Source organism: Myotis daubentonii, chromosome 3 (genome assembly GCF_963259705.1).
Source record: "Myotis daubentonii chromosome 3, mMyoDau2.1, whole genome shotgun sequence".
Classification (NCBI taxonomy): Eukaryota; Metazoa; Chordata; class Mammalia; order Chiroptera; family Vespertilionidae; genus Myotis; species Myotis daubentonii.
The window spans coordinates 183,767,681-183,784,161 of record NC_081842.1 but is presented as its reverse complement, the minus strand read 5'-3'; the positions used below and the strand labels follow the sequence as shown (position 1 = coordinate 183,784,161).

Genomic DNA, 16,481 nt, shown 5'->3' with positions numbered 1-16,481 from the left:
GTGGCTATCCCTTCCAGTCACTGTATTTTAATACTTAAGAAGGCACAATAAAAAATATTTTAATAAACTTAGAGCTTACTGAAAACTATGTATCAGTTCCATCACTAGAGTTCCATATAAATTAAAGATGTTTTAAATGTTCATTTGTACTTCAGAAATAAGTTTCAACTTTAGTATTTAAGTTCATGAGAAATTAATTTCAAAAGCAGCATTATGAATCACCAAAATTTGATTTATATGAGAAAAGACATTGATCTTATCAATGTCAAATAATGCAACATAACTTCCTAGTACATTCTTTTTGCTTTGCACAAATTAAAAAAGAAATTCTGAACTGATTAGCTGTACTTCTTGACTGAGAGATTAGAAAGGATTTATATATTAACCCACAAGTAATGCTTACATGTAAGTGAAAATAGGAACTACTGTAAATGGGCTAACAGAATTATAGAAGAGATATTTTGGTGGCAGGGAGAAGAACGTATCTGAGGTTGCCACACAGAGACAATTAGACATGATGTGATGGCAAAAATACCAGACATCAGAATACCTCCATTCCAATTCTCATTTTTCCCTAAATGATGTGAATTTGGACAAATTACCTATTTGTCCTCCAGGTCTCAATCTTCTAATTTAGAAAAAAAGGAAATTGAACTAGATCTCCATAGATCCTTCTAGTTTTGAATAAGAAAATATAGCAATCTTAAAATATGATATATAGGTTAATAATCAATAAAAGAACACTATTATTTCTGTATTGTCTCCATATCTCCTACATTGAACTAAAATAGAATTATTTTAGTTTCTTTTTTCAAAAGTATTTTACTTTCTTAATCCTATAGATATGACTAGAAAAGCAAGATTAGTCTTCAATGACTCATTCAATTTCAGTGAACTAAAAATTAGAGTCTGATAGACTGTGAGCTCCTTGAGAATAAAGACTATTTCTTATTTATGTTTGTATCCCTAAAGGAAAGCATTAGTTAACATATAGTAAACGTTCAATACTGTTGGGTGAATGAACTTTAAAAAAAAATGAAAAGTTCTGCCTCTGAGTATGTTATTTTTATCTGTTCTATTTCTTGTTCACATGCTTTTAGTAAGCCGGCTAATTTGAATAAGTAGAAACTAGCCTAGTCATATTAACCCAAGGGGAAATCGAAAACAAAACTTTTCTCTCTTACAGATGTTCACTGCACAATTGGATGTTGTCGTTATTTTTAAAAAGTTTATTTTTTCTTCATTGTTACCAACCTTTTCCGATCTTTGCACACCACAACAGGAACTTTAGCATGAAAATCAGATTCCACATCTACATATAATACTAATAAGGGGGGGAAAAAACAAAACAAGTAAGCTAATGTCAACATCTCTAAAATGCTTACTCTATGGTAAACATTAATAGTTTCCTTCTAAATATCACTCTCATTGCTTCTGTGGGATAATCCACTCTTCTCATTATGAGAATCAACCCCACAGGATCCCTTATCTCTCTTGGTACCATTTGCTGCATATCACAAACCATAGGCACAGTCCCAACTATCTGAAAATTATAATCACCTTAAGAAAAAAAGTTTTAACATCCCTAAGAGTTTGAATATAGCCAAGTAAGTATATAATTTAGTCAAAGCTGTTAAACCTTCATAGATATGGCCAAGAGAAGGCACCACTTACTTCGAGGGCTATTTCCACAGGAGTCCTAAAATGAGAACCTACAATGCTTTGAAAATTTGGTTCTTTTAAAAATATCTGTGGAAGTAAAAGGCTAACTCTGCTGGCTTCATTTCCCATAAACCTATGAAGAGTCTGCCCAACTAAAGCTCCTAAGGATGGACTAACAGATAAAGCACATTTCCACTCTTAAGTCCATCTCTGTATCTCCAAGGTAGGCCCCATGCCATAAATGTCTAATCTAAATAAAAATAGCTGCACTAGCCCTAGCTGGTTTGGCTCAGTGGATAGAGCATCCGCCTGAGGACTGAAGGGTCCTAGGTTCGATTCTGGTCAAGGGCACATGCCCGGGTTGCAGGATCAGGCATGCAGGAGGCAGCCGATCAATGATTCTCTCTCATCATTGATGTTTCTCTCTTCCTCTCCCTTCCTCTCTGAAATTAATAAAGACGTATTTTTAAAAAATAGATGCATTAACATTATTTCATTTGAAGTTTAAAGAAAATCTCTTAGTAATACTTGTTGGAATTATTAAGTGATTAAAAACCATGTGCTAAAAATCTCTATGTCAGGAGTTGAATTATACTTGGTGGATATAACAATGAATAAGACACGAAGAGCTCAATCAGGGGTTTGGAAAACAAATACTTAAACAAATAAATCCTATAGGTGACAGGATAGAGGTCTTAAAAGAGTACAGGTCTTTAAAGTGAGGGAATAAAAAGAAAACAATCAATTTTATAATCAGACTGCATTTTATACACCTATGTTATATGACTCAAGATGATCTATTTGTATATTTTAGTGGAAAAGACCTATTTAAAATCTTTTTGCTAGGTTAATACTCTCCAGTGACTCTAAAGAGGTAAAAGCTCTGTGTTTACCTCCTATCTGTAATATGTTTTAAAATTTTTGTGCAATTAGAGACAAATATTTATTAAGAAAAAATGATATTAAAATCCCTTTACAACAGCGGTTTTCAACCTTTTTCACAGAACTAATTGCTAAACTAATTACTAAACTAATTACTAAAATTATGTGGCAAACTGACAAAAAAATAGGTTTAATTTTTATTTAAAAAAATAGTAATAGTAAGTAACTACCTACCCATTTTGCTCCAAAGTGACTTTTTAAAAAATCAGGTGCCTCTATTTCTATCTAAGGATTTCTGGTGCCAGGAATTAACCAATCAGACACAACCTTATTATGCAACATGACCAATAAGATGCAACTCTATTATCCTATCTAATAAAGAGGGAATATGCTAATTGACTCTCACACTGTCACAAAGATGGCGGCATCCACAGCCAATAAGGAGGAAATATGCTAATTGACTTCCCCGCCCTCAAAGAGCACCCAAAGCCAATGAGGGAATATGCTAATTGACTGCCCTGCCCTCAAAGATGGCGGCACCCACAGCCAATAAAGAGGGAATATGCTAATTGACTGCCACACCCTCAAAGATGGCGACACCCACAGCCACAAGATGGCTGGCAGGGGAGGGCAGCTGGGGGCGACTGGGCCTGCAGAGGGCATTTGGGGGCGATTGGGCCAGCAAGGGAGAGCAGTTGGGGGCAACCGGGCTGGTAGGGGAGGGCAGTTAGGCGTCGATCAGGCTGGCAGGGGAGTGGTTAGGGGTGATCAGGCTGGCAGGCAGGTAGGCAAGCGGTTGGGAGCCAGCAGTTCCGGATTGTGAGAGGGATGTCCAACTGCCAGTTTAGGCCTGATCCCTGTTAAAACAGCAGTCAGACGTCCCCCGAGGGGTCCCAGATAGGAGAGGGTGCAGGCTGAGCTGAGGGACAAACCCCCCCCCCCCCACAGTGCACAAATTTCATGCACCGGGCCTCTAGTATGACCTATGTATTTATGTTTAAGACAAGGCATTCACACCAAATGGCTGTGTCATTTTTTTATTTGACAATCTAAGGGAAAAGAGGTCAGAGCCCCTGACTAAATAGTCAGGTATTGCATGTTTTAAAAATTCTTGTAGCACACCAGTTGAAAACCGCTGCTTTACAAGATAAATGGACCAAATTAATCTCTTAAAAATAACTTCCCAGAGAAATAGCCAACAATAAACTGATAATGGAGAGCTAATGGAGCAGATGGAGAGGAATAGGAAATTAAGAACTGATATTAGAGCCAATCTTATATAATAAAGAGGTAATATGCAAATTGACCATCACAAGATGGCTGCCTACGACCAGACTGGCAGGGGGTTATTGAGGGATGACCAAATGACTGAACAGCAGACTGCGTGGGGCAACCAGGCCGGCAGGGGGGCAGTTAGGGGTGACCAGGCCGGCAGAGGGGGGCAGTTAGGGTGACCAGGCCGGCAGGGAGTGGGCAATTTGGGGTGACCTGGCCAGCAGCAGGGGGCAGTTGGGGGCGACCAGGCTGGCAGGGGGGGCAGTAAGTGGTGACCAGGCTGGCAGGGGGGTGAGTTAGGAGCAACCAGGCCTGCAGGAAGGGGGCAGTTGGGGGCAACCTGGCCAGCAGCAGGGGGCAGTTAGGGGTGACCAGGCCAGCAGAGGGGGGGGAGTTAGGGGCAATCAGGCCGGCACGCAGAGGCAGTGAGGGGTGATCAGGCCAGCCGGGGTGGGGGGGCAGTTAGGAGCGACCAGGCAGGCAGGCAGGTGAGTGATTAGGAGCCAGCAGTTCAGGATTGTGAGAGAGATGTCTGACTGCCAGTGTAGGCCCAATCCCCAGGACATCCCCGAGGAGTCCCGGATTGGAGAGGGTGCAGGCTTGGCTGAGGGGACACCACCCCCTCCATACACGAATTTCATGCACTGGGCCTCTAGTATGAAGATAAGATTAAAGTCAATAAGCTATCTGTTCTAAGCCAAACTGCAAATATTTTTGCCAGGTACTTGTAATTCATAAAATCTAAGATGACAAAAGTAATAATAAAATCACAGCTGCAGAAATTTCATAAGTTCCTATATATACCAGGCACTTTTCTAAGCTATTGCTTAACCCATTTCATTCTCACAACTTCCTCATCAAAAAGATATTGTATTATTGCCATTTTACAGATGAGAAAACTGAAACATGAACATTAAATAATTCGTCAAAAAACATACAGCCATCAAGTGGCAAAACAAAATTTTGTGCCTAGAAAGTCTGGCAGATCTTGAGCTCTCAAGCATTTGCTTCGTAACAAGAAAAGCAGTAAATAAGAACAAAAACAAAATAATATTATAGGTTGTATTACATGCTATAGCCTGGTTTGAGACAGTTGTAATTTTAAAATTTTTTATTTTAAATGTGTTTTTACCTATATAAATATCCTTTTTACATCACACACAAAAATAATCCAGACATATGAGGCACATATGAAAAGCTTACTAAGTATGATTTTGGTTGGTGTAATATAAATGATTAAATTAGGCTGATATTGCTTTAAAAATGCACAAAATTTTCCCCCAAGTCTCTCCCTAAGTCTTTCTTCATCGATAACCTTCCAAGGATAGATTTTGTCTTTCTCTTCTTTTACATAAGAAATGCTCATAATTTCAAAGCTAACATATTTAAATTATTCAAAATGCAGATTTTACATATCAATTTTAAATACACTTTTGATCTTACAGACATGTAAATTTTCAAGTATACCTATTAAATACATAAACAAATATATGTATATACATACATATAATACAATGACTAAAACATGATAGGGATTTTAGTTTAATTTGGTTAGCCATATATAACCTACACAGTGCATGTACCTTTAAAGAATTTTCTTTAGAAAGACAAATTAAAAAAGAAACTCACCACTTTTTTTTAAAATCCCAAGCACTTGTATCAGAAGATCTGGATGGTTCATCTAAAAAAGTTTCAAATTAAATCAATATACTAATTTCAAAGTTTAAGTTGTAGAACTTTAGAGGGAATTAAATTTCATTAAACATTTAAATAAAATCATGCTATTTTAAAATAATGGAAACAGAAGAGTGTTTTACTTTTATGTTAACACATCTTTTGTTCATGGAAATAAAATCTAATAAATCATATAGTGCTATGATTCCAGCAACATTCCTTGAATTAATGAGTTCTTAGGTGAGAAAGATTCTGGAATTTCACGAAACAAATGGAAAAAAATTACTTTACCAAATAATTGTTAAAGAGAAGTTGTTGAGATAAATTTAAGATACACTGGTAACTGGCCAAATGGCCAAAAGACTTAGATTAAAACACTACTTTAAATAACAAGCTTGTTACCCGGCTGATGTAGCTCAATGGTGGAGCATTAACCTATGAATGGCTCAATTCCCAGTCAGGGCACATGCCTGGGGTGCCAGCTTGATCCCCACTGTGGGGCATGCAGGAGGAAGCCAATCAATGATTCTCTCTCATCATTGATATTTCTATCTCTCTCCCTCTTTTCTCCTCTCAAAATCAATAAAAATATATTAAAATAATAATAAAATAAATAACAAGCTTGTCAAATGTTTAACTTAATGTGTATTTTACTGCTACTTAAAAGTATTTAGTAATAATACATTATGTAAATGACTGTCAGATTAAAAATTAAACATCAAATGTTCACCCAAATCAAACCTCCTTGAGCATAACTTATTAAAAAAATTAAAAACACATAAAATTTCAATTATTTTAAGTGTCTGATATGTCAATAGATGAGCAATGTTAGCAGTGCTAAATAATATTGGTACTTTTGCAAATGGTACTAGACGCTACTTATTAAAAGTACCCATAATGTACCAGGCACTATACAAAAATACCTGGGGTATATAATCTTATTTAATATAAAAGTTATTATCCCTGTTTTGGAAATTAGGAAACTGAGGCTCAGACAGGTCAAGTAATTAACCTGCTCATTGCAACCAAGATTTGAACACTGATGTATGGTTTCAAAGTTCTTTCCACTTCCTATACTACTTCCATAAGCAGTAACTGTTCAACATGCTCAAATACAATCACTTTTCCTTTTTTTATGCATAAAAGATTAATTTATTGAAAGGGCTTGTTTGGAAATAATAATAAGCACAATTCCAAAAACTATTTTTATACATTTTTTCTTTTTTTTCATTTATACACATATTTTGATATGGTTATGGTACTTCCAATTCAAAATTGAAATTTTGTGGTACTTTTTTAATTAAAATTTGGAAAACAGAGGTTATGAGTTGCATTCAAATTCAGACAAGTGCTACATAATACATAAGATAAAGAAAGAAATGCATTTTCATTCTTTCCATGTAGAGACATTTAAAAATTGGCGATTTTTGATGGCATGATACAAAGATGAAAATATGTCACATTTCCAGTCACAATCAATTCAAAAATGAGGAGTGGAACATTAACTTTGAAATCCTGTTAGACTTGTTCTAAGTTGTAAACTGGGTCACTAGATTAAGTAACAGGGGAGAACTCCCAGGTAGGATCAAATAGAGGCTTTAAGTACAGTAGAAGGGCTTGAATGGGCATCTCTCTCTGGGGTAGGCCATCACCTGCTGGAGAAGAAACATGGCTTTGGGCTGAGGAAGGAAGAACAGGGCCTAAGAAACATGGGAATCTGAAGCAGCAGCTTGGGGTCCTGCATCAAGGGCTGGAGCAGAGACAGAAGAAGGTATGGATTCTCGAGATTATTAAGATTTGGGATTTAGTGTTCAAAAAAGAGCATTGCATTGCACTTAGGAAAGATGGTCTCTTTAGTATTGGGGGCTTCCCTTACTTCAGGCTGAAGGATAGGCAGCACCATAACTGGCTGAACAAGAGGCAGGACGTTTTGTGGAAGGACAGTGGAAGGGACAGGCTCAAAGTAAGGACAGATTAGAGCAGGGGTGGGCAAACTTTTTGACTCGAGGGCCACAATGGGTTCTTAAACTGGACCGGAGGGCCGGAACAAAAGCATGGATAGAGTGTTTGTGTGAACTAATATAAATTCAAAGTAAACATCATTACATAAAAGGGTACGGTCTTTTTTTTTTTAGTTTTATTCATTTCAAGCGGGCCGTAGTTTGCCCACGGCTGGATTAGAGGCTGTGGCTAAACAGAGGTGAATTTTATCCTGGTATTCATCCTCTCTTTGCTGCTGTTTCTCATGTTCAAACTGCTCAGGTTTCTTGTTGATGTGTGTAATAGATTCCTCACTGCTCGAAAGGCTTTCTACAGTCTCACTGGATATGCTGAGATCTTCCTTCTCCCTTCCAAGAGCAAGCACCACCAGGCAGGCAAGGATGAGAACCTTCATCGTTACCAAGTCCAGTTTCAGTGTGGCTTCTTCTGTAAATCCTTGGTTATAAGATTTCTGTTCAGCTAGTCTTCAGTTGGTTATTCAAGATGACTGTTCTATATTTTAGTTTTAATTTCAGTTTGGTCCTGGGAGGAGGTGAGTGTAACTTCCACCTACTCTACCATCATCTTGGGTCCTCCCATTTTTCCTTTTTTTTTTAGAAGAAATGGGTTCAGGAAACAACTTACAGCTAAAGAAGGTCCTTGGAGGTTAGCAGAGAGAGGAAGAGAGAATGCACACCTTGAGGGACCAAAACGGGAGGAGAGGTGTGCTCCAGAGAGAGAAAGAGAACACCCTGGAGAAAGAAGCGGGTAGGGAAAGGCAAGGGCCTGCTCCAGAGAGAGAGCCGACTTTCCTTTTTTGTAATGACTGCCTTCCTCTTTTTTCCCTGTCCCTTATTTCTTTTATTTTATTTAAGTCTGACACCTACTAGTAGTTTCCAAAAGCACTGTTTAATCATGACAGTAACTTCCATAAGGCAGAATTTTATAGTCCCCTGCACCTCCACTAAAAAGATAATCAATAAAAAATATCAAGTACTAATTAAGAACCACATAGGAGACATTCTTTTCTAATTACTTACCTTGGGAGGAAATTTTATATCTATATTAACATCACTACTTTTCAGAGCAAACTTAGTCAGAGATGAGCCATACAACCTAAGTGAACACTCTGGAAAAAAATAAAAAAAATAAAAGCATGAAATAGCATGTAAATACGGGATCTTAAACAACAGTGGTAGGAAAACTGCATATATCTCAATTCTATGTCTTTCAATTCAAATACAACAATTATAGAAGAATTATATCCTTTTTAACTGATTTATAAAATAAAAATGTTTCTCAGAGGGTTCAGGGACAAAGACAGAAGAGAGAAATTGCTCATAAAAGTTCAATGTTTAAACAAAATTTTAGTAATAGTTCACTAAGGAATGACTACAAGTATGTTTAAGATTTAATATGTAACAGTAAAGAATGTGCAACTCAGTTATAGCTACTGCCACAAACTGCATTTATTTATATATCCTATCTAATAAAAGAGAAAAATGGTAATTGGCGTACGACGATACCCTTTTCATTGGCTAATCAGGGCTATATGCAAATTAACTGCCAACTAAGATTGGCAGTTAACTGCCAACTAAGATTGGCAGTTAACTGCCAACAGGATGGCGGTTAATTTGCATATGTAGGCACAATGCAGGGAGGCGAAAGGGAAAGCAGGAAGAAGCCCCCTGCCACTGACAGTGATCGGAAACCCAGGGGGGAGCTAAGAGCTGGGGGGCAGGGCAAAGGCGGCCCTGGGGCCGCCTTTGCCCTGCCCCCCAGCCATGATTGGAGAATCAGGCGCCTTTTCCGCCCTGGCCAGTGATAGCAGGAAGTAGGGGTGGAGCCAGCGATGGGAGCTGGGCACGGTCGAAGCTGGCAGTCCCGGGAGCTAGGGGTCCCTTGCCTGGGCCTAAAGCGGAGCCCACGATCGCGGGGCCGCTGCAGCTGCGGGTCCCCGCTGCCCGGGCCGGACGCCTAGGCCAGAGGGGTTAGGCCTGGGGAGGGGCGGAGCCTGCAACCACGGGGAGCTGGGGGTCCCCTGCCCAGGCCTGACACCTCTGCCAGAGGCCTCAGGCCTGGTCAAGGGGCCGATCCGGTGATTGGTGATCGGAGGGTGATGAGGGTCAACTCCTCTGGCCGAGGCATCAGGCCTGGGTCGGGGGCTGAGCCGGGGATTGGGGGGATATGATGGTTCCCTTGCCCAGGCCTGAATCCTGGGTCAGAGGCGTCAGGCTTGGGCAGGGGGTGGAGCAAGCGATCAGAGGGAGATGGGGGTCCCCTGCCCAGGCATGATTCCTGGGCCAGAGGCCTCAGGCCTGGGCGGGGGCCAGAGCCAGTGATCAGGGGGAGATGGGGGTCCCCTGTCCAAGCCTGACACCTCTGGCAGGGGCGTCAGGCCTGGGCAAGGGGCCGATCAGGCGATCAGAGGGTGATGGGGGTCAACGCCTGAGGGCTCCCAGTATGTGAGAGGGGGCAGGCTGGCCTGAGGGACACTCCCCTCCCCACACACACCCAGTGCACGAATTTCGTGCACCGGGCCCCTAGTATTTACATAAGAGATAACACTTTACATGGGGAAGGAATCGCAGACCTTCAATGACAATGCTCTTTAAAAATACAAAGTGAAGCCACCAATTAATATTGCAAGCCTAAAACAAAAAAAAACTCTGTGGCTTTCAAGAGTTCATAGAACAAGTTAATGAAAACAATAACATACTACAAGTATCTTTCTCAGACTATCAAATATTTGACTTCAAAAGTCATAATAAGGCAAATTTTAAAAGGATCTCATCAGAGGGCAAGTTGAAAAAACCATAACTGGAACTTATCAGGCAAGTTTAGTTTCTTAGAAAGTGTAAGTTCAGCCTGGCTGGCATGGCTCGGTGGTTGAGCATTGACCTATGAACCAGGAGGTCACGGTTAGATTCCCAGTCAGGGCACATGCCTGGGTTGCAGGCTCCATCCCCAGTAGGGGGTGTGCAGGAGGCAGCCAAACAATGAACCTCTCTCATCACTGATGTTTCTATCTCTCTCCTCCTCTCCTGTCCTCTCCGAAATCAATAAAAATATTTTTTTAAATAATATTTACCCTAATTCAAGAGAGAGAGTTGTGTAATTTTTAAAAATAAGTATAAAATACACTTGTACCTGGTAAAAATGTTGTTATAACCTTTGACATTTCCTCCACAACCTCCTGACGAACTCTGAGGTCATCATCTGTTATTCCTTGTTCTTTTGCTAATTCAGTAACTGCAACACTTAAAGCGGCCAAGTGGGCAGGAGAAGGAGGTGGCAGAGAACGAAGCTCACTTTCTTCCTGTTTTTCCTGTTAGTGAAACATTTAACAACAATATATATATATATACATATACATATAAAAGATTACTCTTTTAATGAGAAATAGATTTTTTTAAGAGAAAAAGATAAATATAATCAACTTCTATGTACCAGACTTAAGGCATCTAGGATATGGAAGAGAACAAAAGAGACAGAGATCCCTGCCTTTGTGAAGCAGATTTGAAAGACTGAGAAGTACTGTGGGGGAGGTTGCTATTAAACATTAAAAAATAAAATTTGTTATACTTTATTGACTGCATAAATTCTGAAATGCTTCATCAAAGTCAGGATGGTTGTTCTGCAGTTTAGTTATAATTTTTTGTTGTTGTTAATCCTCAGCTGAGGATATTTTTTCCATTGATTTTTAGAAAGAGTGGAAGGGAGGGAGAAGGGGAAGAGAAAGAGAAGGGGGGAGAGAGAGAGAGAGACATCAATATGAAAGAGACAAAAAAAAATATGAAAGAGACACATCCATTAGTTGCCTCCAGCACACGCCCTGACCAGGACTGGAGATTGAACCCAAAACCAAGGTGCATGCCCTTGACCAGGAATCAAACCCAAGACCCTTTGGTGCCAGGCCAACGCCTTAACCACTTAGTTACACCAGCCAGGGCGTGTAATTTTGATGTGGTTGTGGGAGGATGCAAGTACCGCATTTATGTATGCGCTGCCATCTTGACCTAAAATAGTTTTTTTTAAATTTATCTTTATTGTTGAAAGTATTACAGATGTGTCCTTGTTTTTACCCACTGACCCTCTCCATCCCACTCCCGCCCCTCCCAGGCCTTCACCACACTACTGTCTGTGCTGGGACTTGGACGGTATGGTTTAGTGGTTATAGTGTTAGCCCATGCATCCAAGGGTTGCAGGTTTGACTCCTGGTCAAGGGCACGTACCTAGGTTGCAGGTTTGATCTCCAGTGCAGGAGGCAACCAATTGATGTGTCTCTCTCTCTCACATCAATGTTTCTTTCTCTCTCTCTCTTCCCAACCCCCCCTTCTAGTCTTTCTAAAAATCAATGGGAGAAATATCCTGAAGTGAAAATTAACCAAAAAAGAAAAAAAAAAAATCATAGGCTCGTTAAATCTGAATGACTTCTTTTCCTTCTAAGTTCTTGATTTTCTTCAATGTATCTTTTTTTTTTTTTAAGAAAAATGTATTGAGCACCTAATATATGTCAGATACTGTCCTAAGCGATGCAGAAACAACAATAAATAAGAAAATAACCTGCCCTCTTGAATATTAAATACTGAAATCTAGAAAAGGAGAGAAGGCAAACATGTGTTAGGTTTTCTGATCAAGCGCTGCAGGGGCAGAAAAGGAATACCTAACACAGACTTGTTGGGAAGGTCAGGTGAAAGAGTATTTCACAGAGAGGATATACAAGCACAAAATTAGATAAGAAGTTATCTATTATTATAACTTTGAAGAGAAAAAGATTAAATAGATAAAATACTAATACACTCTAAAAAGAAAAAAGCACTCTGTTCATATCTAAGTCTATGAAATGCTCTAATAAAAATAACTGTAGAGCCGTAACCGGTTTGGCTCAGTGGATAGAGTGTCGGCCTGCGGACTGAAGGGTCCCAGGTTCGATTTCGGTCAAGGGCATGTACCTTGGTTGCGCGCACATCCCCAGTAGGAGATGTGCAGGTGGCAGCTGATCGATGTTTCTCTCTCATCGATGTTTCTAACTCTCTATCTCTCTCCCTTCCTCTCTGTAAAAAATCAATAAAAAACAACAATAAGAAAACCCTGTAGAATCAAGAATTCTCAAAGTCTCTGGTTTATAAGGCCCTGCATGGTCTGGACTTCTCCAACTTCATCTCACATCATTTTCCTCCTAGCTTTGTTTGCTCCACTCATACTACACTCTTTCAGTTCCTCAAATGCCATATCCTTTCTTGACTTAGAGAGATCTTTATTCATTCTGCTTTTTTGTGTAAAATGCTCTCAGCTTGCCCCTCCACACCACTCACTTTTTGCCTTTTAAACTTTTATTTCGAGGTTCAACTCAAATGTTCACTTTCTCAGAAAAACTGTCCCTGTTCTAGACTAAGTAAAATATTCTTGTATACTCTTTAGCACTACATTTCCCCCTTTAATAAAACTCATGATACTTAAATCCTATTCATTGGATGCCTTCATCAACACTTTAGAAACTCTGAGGGCAGAAACTACAACTACCTTATTCATCACTCCTAGACCTAAACACATAGGAGCTCAATAAATATCTGTTGGACTAACTACACCTGACAGTTTTAAACTTAGGAATCAATGTACTTTAAGATGAGCAAACTGGACTCTGAGAAGATTCCCCTCCTGACTAAGGTAAGGAGGGCAATCACAGTTTTCAGCAATGTCACTTCAATTACTAATACAAGACTGGATAAATACTGCATTTTTACTTTCAAAAATAAATAAAACATTTCATAAGAACTTACCAAAATGTTTTTCTTATGTCGTTTCTCTTTTATATGTTTATGAGCTCCCTGGATATTTTCAATGTGAATTAAGCAAAGTTTGCATAGATACCGGCAATTGGTATATTCTGGTGAGCGCTGAAAAATTAAAAAATGACATTTTCAAAGAACAGAGAAGTAAATTTTTTATTATATATGTGAGTGATACAATTATGTAAATATAAGGGACAAAAATAAGCATTATAGGAATGTTTTTAATAAACAAATCAGTACTTATAAAACCAAGATAGTTGTCCTTTTCAAAATAGTCATCATAGATCATATACTAATTTCAAACAATACCATGAAAATACTAAATATGGCCCGGCCAGTATGGCTCAGTGGTTGAGTGTCGACCTATGACCCAGGAGGTCACTATTCAATTCCAGTCAGGGCACATGCCCAGGTTGTTGGCTCCATCCCCAGTAGGGGGCGTGCAGGAGGCAGCCAATCAACGATTCTCTCTCATCACTGATGTTTCTATCTCTTTCCCTCTCCCTTACTCTCTGAAATCAATAAAAATATATTTTAAAAAGTACTAAATATGTTTGGTACTTATCTAATATAGTCTTTAGAATCCAATGTGAAATGAGAACAGCAGTCTCTTACTAAGTCTTATTCCAATGCTACTCCCAAAACTGATTTCAAACTTTCAGTGTTTTTGATTAAGATCCACCCTCAAATAAGATATTCAAAAGAATGAATCAAATATGGGAAACAATTCCAAAAGCTGAGTTCCAAAAACACTCCAATTAATCACAATCTCATGGGAATAAATGGATAACCTCTTGAAGTTATTACTCTGAACAACTGACACATGAAAAGTATCAGTCACAGTACTTTAGTCATATATATATTCTTGAAATAATAAAAAACATAATTCCAAAGTACTTATGTGCCAGGTTCCTTGCTAGGTGCTTCACATATAATGTGACATTTTAGACTGACATTATCTTCTTTTATGGATGTGAAAACAAAAGCTCAAGTAGCTTGCAACTTCCACAAGGATACATTAAGTGGAAGATGCTGAATTTAAATTCATGTATTACTGAATCCAAAGCCAACTCTCTACCCATAAGATTACACAATAAAATATTACAAAAATATTAAATATGTGCTGAATTTAAAAATATTGTTTCTACTGTCTTACACTGAAATTCCAGCAATGGTCTACGGCCATACCACCCTGAACGCGCCCGATCTCGTCTGAAATTCCAGCAATGCTCAATTTTTATCTGACTGATCTTCAAAAGGCTGTAACTCCTGACAAAAAAATTCTCACTTCAGAATATTATGTATATGATTTTCTTTAAATGGGAAATCTGCCCTAAATATAGCAACAGTCCTGCCACAGACTAAAAACTAAATATAGCCATCATGTATTCAGTATCTACTAACCTTAAAACAACTCTATGAGGATTCCCCATTTTACTGACAAAGCAACTAAATCTCAAGAATTAAATAACTGCCCAAGGCAACAAGCAAATAAGAAAATTCAGCTCAACATAATCATTCCAATTCTTTAATATAAGGAATTCTTTCAAATCTGTCCTTATTGGAGAATGAATTAAGCCTTCACAGAGACTTCTACCTCTTAAATTTCCTACAACTACTTCTTAATTCACCAACTATTTTTTAAAAATATATTTTTATTGATTTCAGAGAGAAAAGGAGAGGGAGAGATAGAAACATCAATGATAAGAGAGAATCATTGATTGGCTGCCTCCTGCACACCCCTCAGGGATCAAGTCCACAACTCAGGCATGTGCCCTGACCGGAATCGAACCCTGACCTCCTGGTTCATAGGTTGATGCTCAGTCACTGAGCAATGCCAGCTGGGCAACCAACTATTTTTTTGAGCTCATACTACGTATCAAACATTTTTCTAGGAGCTGGGTAATGTAAACAAAAGAAACCAAAATTCCTGTCCTTATGAATTTACATTCAACTGTAGGGAAACATGTATTAAATAGACAAATGTATAAATAAGCAAACAGGAATATGGGAAGAGGTGTTAATTGCTTTTGAAAAATAGGGTCATCACTTAAGACCTTATTGATAAACTGACTTAAAGTGAAGGATTAGCTGTGTGGATATTTGGAGACATTCCAAACAGAGTAAAAATATGAATGCTAAGGCCCTGAAGTAAGAATATGCCTAATATGTTTGAAAAATTGCAAAAAAACTAGCATGACTGGAACAGAAAGGTAATGGAGTCTAGATTATAAGGCCCCCTGTAAGGACTCTGGCTTTTATTCTAAGTGTAAGGGGAAGGCATTGAAGGTTTTTGAGCAAAGAATTACAAGATCTAATCAATATTTTAAAGGAATCACTTGTCTTCTATATTAAGAATAGAAGCAGGAAGAGCTTATTGCTGGGATGCATATACTGCAATAATAGAGAAGAGAGATGATGTTGGCTTGGCTCAAGGTTTAAGAGTGGTGGAAGTGACTGGAAGAGTTAGATTTAGGAGTTGAAAGCATAAACAAAGAATATCTAAATGCATGAATATTGATGAGGTCTCTGAAGAAGTCATATAATCACTCATCATATGAATTTTTCAATTATAAATGCTAACAGACAAGGACACATCTGGATTCTTTTAGTAAGAAAAGCTTGACAGAAACTTGAATGGGGAGTCAGCAGGCTTGGGATGACATCTCAATTAGCCTTGGATAATACTCTAACCCTGGAGCCTGCTTCTATATAGGTCCTTAAAATGAAATAGTAAAAACTGCCCTATAGGGCATGATAACTAAATTCCTCAGTAGCTAAACTTTGTTTAGTGCTTACCACATACCAGCACTGTGCCAAGAACTTTACTTATATTATCTTATTTAATCCTCATAACAGCCCAATGAGCTAGGTGTCATTATTTTCATCAAACCTATTTTAATGATAATGAATTTGAGGTTTAAAGAGATTAAATAACTTATCCAATAATATTAAATCAGTAAGTGACAAAGCTAGATAGAACCATTGATTTCAAATCCCATACACTTAATCACTAAGCAAACTACCTCTAATTACTGACCAATTATGTACAATGTACTGTATTAGGCACAACAGTAAATAACACAAAAATGTTCTCACCACCAGGAAGCTTCTAGTTTCACAGAAGAGACAAATGAAAAAATTCCTTTATTATAGTTATATTTTATTTAACCATTAAACAAACACACTAATAAACCTTCTTAAAGTTTCTGC

At 38.4% G+C, this 16,481-nt stretch overlaps 1 protein-coding gene across 13 annotated transcripts in view; it reads right to left on the bottom strand.

Annotated features, from left to right (window-relative positions):
* TUT4 (terminal uridylyl transferase 4) overlaps positions 1–16,481 on the bottom strand; it is a 107,507-nt gene that overhangs the window by 56,186 nt on the left and 34,840 nt on the right. For all 13 annotated transcript variants that reach the window (XM_059689567.1, XM_059689566.1, XM_059689569.1 and 10 more), the window contains 5 exons: positions 13,257–13,373; positions 10,624–10,801; positions 8,514–8,602; positions 5,449–5,500; positions 1,255–1,324 (listed from right to left, as the gene is read on the bottom strand). In XM_059689567.1, coding sequence (XP_059545550.1) covers positions 1,255–1,324; positions 5,449–5,500; positions 8,514–8,602; positions 10,624–10,801; positions 13,257–13,373 — 506 coding nt within the window. The remainder of the gene's footprint in view (positions 1–1,254; positions 1,325–5,448; positions 5,501–8,513; positions 8,603–10,623; positions 10,802–13,256; positions 13,374–16,481) is intronic.